Source organism: Macaca nemestrina, chromosome 11 (assembly GCF_043159975.1).
Source record: "Macaca nemestrina isolate mMacNem1 chromosome 11, mMacNem.hap1, whole genome shotgun sequence".
NCBI classification, from domain to species: Eukaryota; Metazoa; Chordata; class Mammalia; order Primates; family Cercopithecidae; genus Macaca; species Macaca nemestrina.
The window spans coordinates 59,137,288-59,149,908 of NC_092135.1; the positions used below are offsets into that span (position 1 = coordinate 59,137,288).

General features: G+C 38.8%; 1 protein-coding gene and 1 long non-coding RNA gene across 3 annotated transcripts in view; one reads left to right on the top strand and one right to left on the bottom strand.

Annotated features, from left to right (window-relative positions):
• The window catches only part of LOC105483351 (proteasome 26S subunit, non-ATPase 14), a 110,485-nt gene that overhangs the window by 52,033 nt on the left and 45,831 nt on the right, over positions 1-12,621 (top strand). For both annotated transcript variants that reach the window (XM_011744193.3, XM_011744192.2), the window contains one exon: positions 12,343-12,414. In XM_011744193.3, coding sequence (XP_011742495.1) covers positions 12,343-12,414 — 72 coding nt within the window. The remainder of the gene's footprint in view (positions 1-12,342; positions 12,415-12,621) is intronic.
• Positions 10,197-12,621, bottom strand: part of LOC139357130 (uncharacterized) — a 34,823-nt gene continuing 32,398 nt past the window's right edge. Inside the window, exons 4-5 of the long non-coding RNA XR_011609813.1 lie at positions 11,566-11,658; positions 10,197-10,333 (exon numbers count right to left, since the gene is read on the bottom strand). This is a non-coding gene — a long non-coding RNA (uncharacterized lncRNA). The remainder of the gene's footprint in view (positions 10,334-11,565; positions 11,659-12,621) is intronic.

The window sequence follows — 12,621 nt, forward strand, 5'->3', positions numbered from 1 at the left end:
ACAACCTCATTAACCTGACCACTCCTACTCGACATTTCCCCTCACTGAAACTCTTGACTCATACGTTTTTCCCCTTAAGTTTTTTCATATTTAAAACAGAGTCTGGCCAGGCACAGTGGTTTATGCCTGTAATCCCAACACTTTCGGAGGCTGAGGCAGGCAGATCATGAGATCAGGAGTTTGAGACCAGTCTGGCCAACATGATGAGACCCCATGTCTACTAAAGATACCAAAAATTAGCCGGGCTTGGTGGCACGTGTCTGTAATCCCAGCTACTTGGGAGGATGAGGCAGAAGAGTCACTTGAATCCGGGAGGCAGAGGTTGCAGTGAGCCAAAATTGTGCCATTGCACTCCAGCCTGGGCGAGAGGGTGAGACTCAGTCTCAAAAAAAAAAAAAAAAAAAAAAAAAAAAATAGAGTCATACCTCAATATCTATATTTGCTCAGGGCATAGCCATCTAGCACATGAAGTATCTTGAAAATCCTTCATATTTGAGACTTCTGTTTCTACAAGGAATTAGTGTCTTATTTTTGTTGTTTATTCAGTTCTTTTTCTGAAGACAGGGCCTTGTTGTGTTGCCCAGGCTGGAATGTCCAGTGACACAATCACAGCTCGCTACAGCCCCAACCTCCTGACCTGAAATAATCTTTCCACCTTAACCTTCTGAGTAGCTGGGAATACAGGCACACACCACCATGCCTGGCTAATCTTTAAAAAAAATTTTGTGGAGATGCTGTCTTACTATGTTTCCCAGGGTGGTCTTCAGCTGCTGGGCTCAAGTGATCCTCCAGCCTTGGCCTCCCAAAGTGCTGGGATTGTAGGTGTGAGCTACTGCGCCCAGCCCTATTCTAATATACAACAAATTTTGGGATTATAGGTGTAAGCCACCGTGCCTGGCCCTACTCAGTTCTTTAAAATACATTAATACTAAGAATGTAATTTTATATTCTTATATATATGCATCCATAATTTAATTCTTTGGACTGGTAATATATTTGAGAACTGTGCTTGCCTGCTTTTTATTTTTCTATCATTTGTATGCCGTGACTTTTAAAAAGTCTCAAATGCTTTGTGTGACTTAAATTTCCCATAGCTTTTAATAAAAAGTTATTTTTTTAGGGCAAAGACTTTTTTTTAATTGGACTTGGAAAAAAGCATATTAATTTTTATATTAGTATCTATACAGTGTATAGTGCATTTTGCTCTCTATAGCCCACTGTGCCCATCTAGACTTCAGGAAATATGGGGAGACACTGAAGTGTTCCCTGTTCTCAGTGAGCATACTAACTACTTTTGAATAGGAAGGACATCTCAAGTTTTCTTTCCATTTTCTTTAATAGGAAATGGCTCCAGGAGGCAGAAACTTCTAAAATTATAAACAATGAAAGTGAACTAAGCTCCCAGAATAAAAGTAGATTGGGGCATCTGAAAATGGGATGGCGTACTCTACTGGAAAGTATATTACTAGTGTCAGAAGTTGCATTTTAGCTCTGATTATAATACTTTTAAGCCTTGTGGTATATGTTGATGCATATTTTGACTACCTCACAAGCTTCTCGAAGCTTTTGTTTAACCACGCAGTTTGTGGCAGCACAAGTATTATTTGTAGTTTGGGATTGGTATCTATCACACATTTGAAAAAAAAAAAAAAAGGTGTGTTTTTCCAGAGCCTGAAAAATTCCAGATTTTCTCTGATAGGACTATGTGGCTCATGGAATGATTTAGAAAACTTAAGGTTAAACAAAGATAAACAGCTTTTATTACACCCTGTAACATATATATATATGTGTGTGTGTGTGTGTATATATATATGTGTGTGTGTGTATATATATATATATATATTTTTTTTTTTTTTTTTTGAGACAAGGCCTCACTGTGTCCCAGACTGGAGTGCAGTGGTGAGATCATGGCTCACTGCAGCCTTGACCTGGGCTCAAGTGATCCTCCACCTCAGCCTCCCAAGTAGCTGGGACTACAGGCATGTGTCACTGTGCCTGGCTGAGCCTTTCATATTGTTTTTTGTTTTTTGTTTTTTTCACCCGCTCTGTCACCAAGGCTGGAGTGCAGTGGCATGATTTTGGCTCACTGCAACCTCTGCCTCCTGTGTTCAAGCGATTCTCCTGCCTCAACCTCTGAGTGGCTGGGATTACAGGCACCTGCCACCATGCCTGGCTAATTTTTGTATTTTCAGTAGAGGTGGGGTTTCACCATGTTGGCCAGGCTGGTTTCGAACTCCTGACCTCAGGTGATCCGCTCGCCTTAGCCTCCCAAAGTGCTGGGATTACAAGAGTGAGCTACTGTGCCCAGCCCTATTCTAATATACAACAAATTTTGGGGGTTAGGGTGGATACACAGTATATTCCAAACTTACTTGCCTAGGAGTGAACTCTTTGGATGTTATTTTCTTGCCACTCATTTCTCAAAAATGAATATTTAAAAAATCTCTGCCCACACTGCAGAATAACAAATAATTGATGAAACTTGGTGATATATTGAATATAAGGACTGAAGGAGAAAGTCAACAAAAATTTTGCCTAGATTCATAGTTTGAGACTCAATGTATTAATTAGAATAAGTTGGCAAGTTAGTTTGTAGAGAAACATGGTTGAGTTTGAATTTTGAAGGCCTTGAATTTGAGATTTCTCCCTTGGGAAAGAATGTGATCATAGTAAATTAGGAAGGAACCTTTAAAAATCATGTAATTTTTTTTTTTTTGAGATGGCGTCTCTCTCTGTCACCAGGCTGTAGTGCAGTGGCACGATCTCAGCTCACTGCAACCTCTGCCTCCTGGGTTCAAGTGATTCTCGTGCCTCAACCTCCCAAGTAGGTGGGGTTACAGGCATGTACCACCACACCCAGCTAATTTTTGTATTTTTAGTAGAGACAGGGTTTCACCATGTTGGCCAGGATAGTCTCGATCTCCTGACCTCATGATCTGCGCCCCCCTCGGCCTCCCAAAAAAATCATCTGATTTAATCAGTCATTGAATGTGTAAGCTTTTTCTGTAATCCTTTTACCAATTTGAACACCTGTGTTTGATTAACTCCAAATATATGGGTAGCTTATTAACTTAAACTCTTCTTTAGATAGTTTGGACCAATACAAAATTTGTGTGTGGGGGGGGGGGCGGGGTTTTTTTTTTTGAGACGGAGTCTTGCTCTGTTGCCCAGGCTGGAGTGCAGTGGCGCGATCTCAGCTAACTGCAAGCTCCGCCTCCCAGGTTCCTGCCATTCTCCTGCCTCAGCCTCCCGAGTAGCTAGGACTACAGGCGCCTGCCACCACGCCCGGCTAATTTTTTTGTATTTTTAGTAGAGACGAGGTTTCACCGTGTTAGCCAGGATGGTCTCCATCTCCTGACTTTGTGATCCGCCCGCCTTGGCCTCCCAAAGTGCTGGGATTACAGGTGTGAGCCACCATGCCTGGCCCAAAATTTTTCTTAAATTGAACCCAAATTCACTGTCCTATAGCTTCTTCCAATTAGCTCATAGTTCTGCATAAAATGTAGTCTGAATCAGTAGTTCACACACTTTAGCATCATAATCACCTGGAGGGCTTTTTAAAAACCCACATGTCTGGGCTCTGCCTCCAGAGTTTCTGATTCAGTAAGAATGTGCATTGCTAACCAGTTCACAGGCGATGCTGACTGTGAAGGGTTCAGAGACTACACTTTGAGAACTGTTAGTCTAAACTTTGTCTATCTGACAGCTTTTCAGATTTTAAAGAGAGGTGTTTTGTACCTTGGGTCTTCTGTTTCCCAGACTTTATCAAGTTCTTTTCAACATTTCCTAGATATCATGCATGATTTGAAGTCACATTCCTGTCCTGGGTAGCTCAGATTTTGAGAGTGAAGAACTCTCTGAAGTGGAATCTCTAAAGAGCCAAGACTTGCCCCAAAAAAGCTGTATCCTTCAGTGCCTAAAATACTTTGCATGTGTAAACATAAGCCTAGCTGGTTGTTGCATGGGTTAATCTGTAATTTACCTCTTGTTTTTGTAGCCTCCAAGAAAGGAGAGAAATCTGCCTCCATGTGAATGTACTTGGTAGCCAGGCTCCTTTCTCTTAGCTTTTTTTTTTTTTTCCTCCCCAGGTTTGTTGAGGTATAATTGACAAAATTATATGATCTTAAGGTATACAATGTGGTGATTTGATATACATGTATTTAATGATGTGATTATCACAATCAAGTTAGTTTACATGTGTCACTTCATTCGATCCTCTGAATTTATTCATCTTATAATGAAGTTTGTACCCTTCAACCCACATCTCCCTTTTCCCCACACCCCTGGCTAATGGTAACCACCATTCTACTCTCAGTTTCTATGAGTTCAACTTTTTTAGATTGCACGTATACATGAAGTATGTGTTTTTCTCGGTCTTGCTTATTTCATTTAGCACAATGCTTTTCAGGTTCACCCATGCTGTCACAAATGGCAGGGTTTTCTTTTATGGTTGAATAATATTCCATTTGTGTGTGTATGTGTGTATATGTGTTTGTGTGTGTGTGTGTGTGTGTGTGTGTGTGTGTGTGTGTGTGCGCATCACAGGTTCTTTATCAATTCGTCCATTGACAGACACTTAGATTGTTTCCACATCCTGGCTATTCTGAGTAATGCTGCAGTGAGCAAGAGACTGCAGATATCTTTGTATGGTGTTGATTTCATTTCCTTTGGGTATCCAAAAGAGGAATTGCTGGTCATATGGTAGTTCTGCTTTAATTTTTTGGTGAACTTCCATACTGTTTCCATTATGGCCATCTCCACTTGTGTTCCCACCAACAGTGTATGAGGTTCTCTTCTGTCTATAACATCACCTTTTTCAAGTTAGAGGAGGGTTCCTTCAAGATTGTAAATTAAAATATTCAGTGTAGGAGTAGGTTAGAGTTCTTTTAACTTAAGGTTATATTACTGGTTAAAATGGCTAGAGTCATCAGATATCTCAGAGAAGGAGACTTTCAACAATATTCTTTAATTATAGGTTAAGTTCCTAGGTTTATTTGCCTTATTAAAAGAACTATCATGAACACTGGTTTCTGCAAACATCTCTGCTTATTTACTTAAATAATGTCTAGGAGTGAAAAAGTAGGTCAAAAAGTTCGTGCAGTTGAAAGGCTCTCGATATACCTTGCCCAGTTGCTTTTCTGATAGACTATCCCATTTTACATTCCCATCAACAATGCTGATAGTATTTCTTTTATTATACCTTTTCTAAAATTGGGCTTTGTAAAGCTTGTTTGGTAGACAAACAAACCCCCACAATATCTTAATGTGTTAATTGGCACTTCTTTAATTAAAGAAGATCAACTAGGGAGCTTGAACATTTTTCATATTTCTCCCCTCCCCTCCCCCGCCTCCCCTTCCCCTCCACTCCCTCAGAGTCTCACTCTGTCACCCAGGCTGGAGTGCAGTGGTGTGATCTCAGCTCACTGCAACCTCTGCCTCCTGGGTTCAAGCGATTCTCCTGCCTCACGCTCCTGAGTAGTTGGGATTACAAGTACATGCCACCATGCCTGGCTAATTTTTTGTATTTTTAGTAGAGACAGGGTTCCACCATGTTAGCCATGATGGTCTCCATCTCCTGACCTCATGATCCACCCGCCTTGGCCTCCCAAAATGCTAGGATTATAGGCATGAGCCACGGCGCCTGGCCTTCATATTTATTTCATCACGTTTTCTGATGTAATTAGTCTCTTTATTATTCTTTGCCCATGTTTCCATTATGGTTTTAGTATTTTTAATTTGCTTGTGTACTGACTTTTAGTCATAAATGGGAAAACTATTTTTTCAGGGTGTTTTGTTTTAAATTCTTTAAGTATTTAGAAATTTAGATTATGTTGGCAATTTTATGTTCCTTTATTTGTTCAGTTGGGTTTGTACCTAAAATGTGCTTCTTCACCCAGATCAAATAGACATTCACCAATATTTTTGGCATAGCATTTGTTACACTTTAATTTTTTAAAAAAACATGTAACTCTTTAATCCATCTGGGTGGTGGTATAACATGATATAGGGAAGGAAATTTAGTTTTAAATGCTTCCAGTACTAAGAAAAAATGAAAAATTAAAATAGAATATGTTCAATTCTATGGTGATAACTTTGAAATCTAAATGAAATGAAGCTTTCTGCAACACTATAATAGTTCATCTGGCCTCAAGATATAGATAACCTGAATTTATCAATACAACTGAAAAGGTTATAACACTTAGCCACAGAACAGCCTCAAAGCCAAATGTTTTAATAATGAACACTTCCAAAATTGAAAAACATGGATAGATTTTTTATTCACATACATTTTATTGGAACATAGAAAATGGAAAACTTTGTAATTGGGAAACTTGTAAATTTTTCAGTTTGTTTTGTAACTAATATAATGATATCAAAACCTGGCAATTTTCACACACAAAAAATGCCAGAGCAATCTCACTTATGAGAAAAAAAAAATCAATGAACAAATAGTAAAGAAAACATGAACAATTAATCTAGCAGTACAAAGATGATTTAATAGTGGGAAATATTAATGTAATATACCACTGAAGAAAGGTAAGGTGAATGAACTGGTAGCTATTGTGGCTTCTTTTAAACAAAAAATGTTGGTATCTCATTGACAAATTTTGCTCAGTCTTTTTGTTTTAATTGTTACTTGTAAGCAGCATACACATGAATTTCCATTTTAAACCTATTATGAGAGGCTTTTATCTTTTAACAAGGGACTTTAATCCATTTATATGTTTTCATAACCAATATGTTTGATCTTACCTTATGTTGCTTGGTATTTTTGTTTTTCTTCTTTCTTGATTTCCTTCTGTTGTTTTACTGTCAGTATTGTGTTTGGTTTTTCTTCCCCAGTGACTTACTAATGTGTACATAGCTTTTTAATTTTAGTTTAAAAATTTTTTCGAGACAGGGTCTCACTCAGTTGCCCAGGCTGGAGTGCAGTGGTCAACTATGGCTCACTGCAGCCTCAGCCTTTTGGGTTTTAGCCATCCTCCCACTCAGTCTCCTGAGTAGCTGGGATTACATGCTTTTTAATTTTTACAGTGGTTGAAGTTGTTCAAAAAACTAATTTATGTTTCTAGAATAATAAAAGTCAACACTTACATCTGTATTTTCTCCTATTATATAAGATAGAGCATATTGTGTACTTCATTTCTCCCTCCTGCCTGTATAGTTACCTGGATAATGGGGAGTTTGGATCCTGATTACATTATTTGTATCTGTATCTTTTTAACTGCATTCACTGGTTGTAACAGATTTCTTTATATGATGACTCTTCCATTTTTTAGCCTTTAATTTTTATTTGAGGAATGGGATGCTCAAGTGGATCTTTTACTCAAGAAGCTCTTTCAGGGAAGATACATGAAATCCTATTTTCTGAGCCCTTATATATTTAGTAATATATTTGTGGGCCTTTGGATGTTTTTAAAAAATTGAATATAAAATTCTTACTTTCAGTTTTTTACCTAAAACTTTGAAGATTTGCTTCATTGTTTTCTGCCATCTAATGTTGCAAATAAATCCAAAGTCAACCTGTGTTGCATTTTTTTCCCAGCAGGCTGTTTGGTTTCTCTACTCATATGGTTTTAGACATTTTACTTAAAGTAATTGAGATTTAGCTAAGATTTTTCAAGATACAGTTTTTCTTTCATTGCTTATTGCCTCACATATGACGGTCCCAAAAGTGAACTTTTTTTTTTTTAATTCAAGAAAGTTTTCTTCAGCTTTGCCTTTGCTTGTTGTTTCTGTTTATTTTATCCTTAGAAACAACTGTTTTTTTTAGCTTAGAGTTCTTGTCTGTCCTGTAATTCAGGTGTCCCCATATGAGTCTGTGACCATAGAAACCGGGCCACACAGAAAGAGGTGAGCGGCAGGCAAGTGAGCATTACTGCCTGAGCTCCACCTCCGGTCAGATTAGTGGCGGCTTTAGATTCTCATAGGAGCACAAACCCTATTTTGAACACCCATGTGAGGGATCTAGGTTGCGTGCTCCATCTATAATGCCGGATGATCTGAGGTGGAACAGTTTCATTTCAAAACCATCCTTCCCAACCCAAAACTCGAAAAGTGGTCTTCCATGAAACCAGTCCCTGCACCAAAAGGTTGGGGACTGCTGCCCTAATTTTATTGTATTTCTAAAAGTTTTCATCTCTAACTTTTTACTGTACATTTTGGGACATCTAGACATTTATATTGTATATAACTGAATTAAATTTGTTATAATGCTTTTACCCTTGTTTCTCTTAGTGTGATTTTAATTCTTAATTATTTTTCATCTTTTTATCTTGTTCTGTCCTTCAGCTTTCCGTTTCAAAGATAAGGAACTTCTATTTTACTGATGTCAAATAGTTTTCTAAAATTTTGTTCACGATTCCTATATTTAGGTGACTTTTCTTTTTGAATCACCAGAATACTGCCCCCCAGGAGTGTTTGCCAAAAGATAATGTAGTTAGATGGTCCACAGCCCCACATTTTTCTCATCTTGGGAGCTAATTGGGTCATCTTTGATCTGTAGCTGTGAAACGGGAAAAGTTCCCTTGTCCCCTTCACAGGGCATTCAATTGGGATGTGGCTCGCTTCTTCAGTGCACCACTGCTCACACCTCTAGGGGAGCATACAGACAGGCAGGCTGTGGGGCTCTGACCCCCAGCAGTGTCTAGGATTGAATATTTACAGCTGAAGCCCCAGTGGGTGTGTGTTACAGGGTGCTCTTTTAGTTTAGCCATCCATAGGTGGCTTGTGTTAGACAGCTCAATTAGACCCCCTGCCTTACTGCAAGGACAGAGGCCTTTCTGTATCTGGGAATTCTTGCCTTGGTGTACTGGAAGAATCCGATCACATGTGGGCTTGGAGAATGAATGCAAGGTTTTACTGAGCGGAAGTAGCGCTCAGCAGATGGGGGAGCCAGAGGGAGATGGTTTTCACCTGGAGTCAAGCCGCTGTCCTCTGACTGCCTTGGCCAACTCTGCTTCATTCTGCTGGTTGATGGCCTGCTTGCATGCTGGTTTGCTCCTACCCGGTGGTTTCTCTCCACATCCAGCCATCCGTGTGTTCCTCTGCTGATGTGCTCCTCTCTCATGTTCAGCCACCGGTGTCTTCTTCTGCTGATGTGTTCTGTTCCTCTCAACGTCCAGCCACTTGTGTCTTTGACTGCTTGGGTCTTGGAGTTTTAATAGACACAGGATGGGGGAGTGGCAGGCCAGGGTGGTCTTGGAAATGCAACATTTGGGCAGGAAAACAAAAATGCCTGTCTTCACCTAGGTCCATGGGTGCAAGCCTGGTGGTGGTGCCCTAGCCAGGGGCCACACCCTCCTCTACCCAGCCCTGCCCTGGCTCCCCTCCCCCCATATCAGCTGTTCATGTTCTTACGTACTTCTCTGAGCTTAGTTTTGAGTCTTTAATGGGGTTTTCTTCTGTTGCCTGGTTTTTGCTATTCTGAACAGGTGAGCATGTAGGAAAACAACAGCCTTAGTCACTGCTAGCCAAGGTCTTTAGTATCTGTCCCATTGACAGTGTATTATATGTGATTTCTCTCTCTCTCTGGCATCATTTCACCGCTACCAACCTTTATCTAGTTCTTGCCAACAGTAGTGAAAGGGGCAGCAGTAAGTATCACTGGCTGCTGTTTTAAAAACAGCACTCATGGCTGGGTGCGGTGGCTCACGCCTGTAATGCTCGCACTTTGGGAGACTAAGGTGGGTGGATTGCCTGAGCTCAGGAGTTCAAGACCAGCCTGGGCAACACGGTGAAACCCCGTCCCTACTAAAATACAAAAAATTTGCTGGGCATGGCGACGTGCCCCTTGTAATCCCAGCGCCTCAGGAGGCTGAGACAGGAGAGATGCTGGAACCCCGGAGGCGGTAGTTGCAGTGAGCCGAGATTGCGCCATTGCACTCCAGCCTGGGCGACAGAGCGAGACTCTGTCTAAAAAAAACAAAAATAAAACAGCACTCATACAATAAACAGCTGCATAGTCTTCTCTTAGTACATGGCTTTCTTGTTTACTATGTTTCTGAATCAGAAGAAAATCCATTGTGAGTTAGTATGTTTCTGAATTAGAAGAAAGGCCACTGACATATGGCTTGCTTCCTGTCTCTCAAGGTAACTAGCTGGTATTTCTCTTTTCTGTTCCATTGGCTTGCAGTAGCACCTTAATTTATTCATTCATTCTTTCAATCAGTACTTAAGTTCTTACTACGGCCGAGGTACTTTTCTAGGTACTGGTTATATATATAATATTAAACGAAATAGTGTTTCTTCCTTCTTTGGTGGCAGAAATAGTTTCTGGATTCTGTCAGTAACGCATTTTGGTGATGGTGTGATGTTTTATTTCCCTTTTTTTCTAAAAAAAAAAAAAATATTTTCGGGCAAGTTGAGAAAGGCTGTATTAAAGCTACAGTCAAGATACCAGTTTAACTTCTTTCTCCATATGCAATGTATAAGGTTGCTCTGGATCTAGGAATAATTTTATGAATACAGTGTTCGTTAACCTATTTTTCTAGTTTTATTTTATTTTAAATTGGCAAATAATTATATATATTGGTAGGGGTAATGTTTTGATAAATATGTATGTTGTGGAATGATCACATAAGGCTAACATATCCATCACCTCAATATTTATCATTTCTTTGTGCTGAGAACATTTGAAGTCATCTTTTAACTATTTTGAAATATACATTATTATTAACTATAGTCACCAGGCTATGCAGTAGATCACAAGAATCAATTCCTTCTGTTTAACTGAAATCTTACTATTATCCTAACCTTTTAAGGCTACTACTACTTCCCCTAAACCTCTCATCACAACTAATTTATTGTTGTCCTCACCTTTTCGTTAATCTTTCTTAACTTTCTAAGTGAAATGAGTAAAATTATTATACCACTAAAATTAGGTTTGTATGATGACTTCAGCAAGATGCTTTGGCCTGATATTACTTTACTTTAGCAGAGATTTCATTCTGAAGGAGATCTTAGCTATTTGAAAAATAAGCAATAAAACTGCATTAGGTGATAATAGATGAAGAATTTGGTCAGTTTCCAACTTTATTGCCTGGCATTTATGATGAAAATTAAATTTGAGGGACTTGATTTTTTCCACCACTTTGAACAGAAGTAAATAAAAAAACAAAATTATTTTATTTAGAGAAAACTCATTCTAGAACCTTTTATACTTAATGCTTCCAGTAAATATTATGAACTTTTGAAACAATATAAAGTAGTAGAATTTAACACACACACACACACACACAAAAGCACGAGGTACACATAGACCTATAAGTATGGAATGTAAAGCGATTGTTTACTTTCAGTATGTAAAAGTGTAAATGGGAGAGAGAACATAGCTTACAATTTGGATAAGGTAACATGTTGTTTACCTAATTTGTAATAGGGTTACTGTCAGGGAAAGGGAACTTTAAGCAAAACAGGACCTGGCAATTATGTCATATCTCCTTTTAATTTCCTAGATTGTTCAATATTAAAAAACAAGAAGCTTTCTATGTGCACTAATTGTGGGGCAGAATCACATTTATAAGACTGTAGGCCTCTTGAGGGTAAGAACTATATGTCAGTTACCTTGTGCAGCTGAATGTTATAGTCAAGAGAAGTTTGCTTCCTTTCAGGAAGAAGATAGAATCCTTAGAGGAGAAACATAGTGTCTTCCTTAGCCTGTAATAAGATTGGTAGTAATACTTGTTTTAAAGATAGTGGTTAGGATTTTGGAAGTATTTTCACGTCAGCTATACCTGTCTCAACTGGTTTGTTCACACCTGGGGCAATTGTGTTAAATTTGTTGTTGTATAGGGGGAGGGGAACAGCTTCATTAGGTGACGTGCAGAGGATGTTGTTCACAGCTCTTTCACCCAGGGATTAGAAGTCTTCTTTCCCCTTCTCCTCCACTGTAGCGATGAATTTGCAGAGGAATCCCATAGCCTTAATCTATTAATACATGCTGTCTTTAGCTGAAAATCAAGAAGCTCAGAGAATTTGCTGTTTGATGTTGATGCTTTAGTTAATTGTGCTAGTCCAACAGCATTTCACATATACACACTGTGGTAACAAACGTGGCTGATTGGTAAATTATAGCCATTTTGTAGCCAAGGTAGATTGGCATTGCCGAAAGACTTAAACTTTGTGTCCATTAGACCTTTGGCTTAGTATTAAGTTTTACCTGTTTTCTACAGGTTTGATATTTGCAAATGTGTTTTGATTGTGTCGTAGCCAAATAAAAGGGTACTTGACATGTTTTTCAAAACTATTTAAAAAATATCAAGTTTATACCACGTGTAACTTGAATTTTAAACTCATAAACTCTCTGTGTGTGTTTGTAATAATTGATGTATTTGTTTCTAGGGGCCACCTACAGATGCTCCTGCAGTGGACACAGCAGAACAAGTCTATATCTCTTCCCTGGCACTGTTAAAAGTAAGTAGTGAATGTAGTTACTTGCTTTAGAGAACTCTTTTGCTTTCATTTGGAGTATTTGCTTTGGAGTATTTGTCACCTTAATCCTCTCAGACATAAATAAGCTATTGTTTTAGCTACATTTATAAAAAGAGTTTTTTATTTTCGCTGAAACAAAATTTGGTTTTTGTTTTATAAAGAGGAACCAGAGACCTTAACAAACTTTGC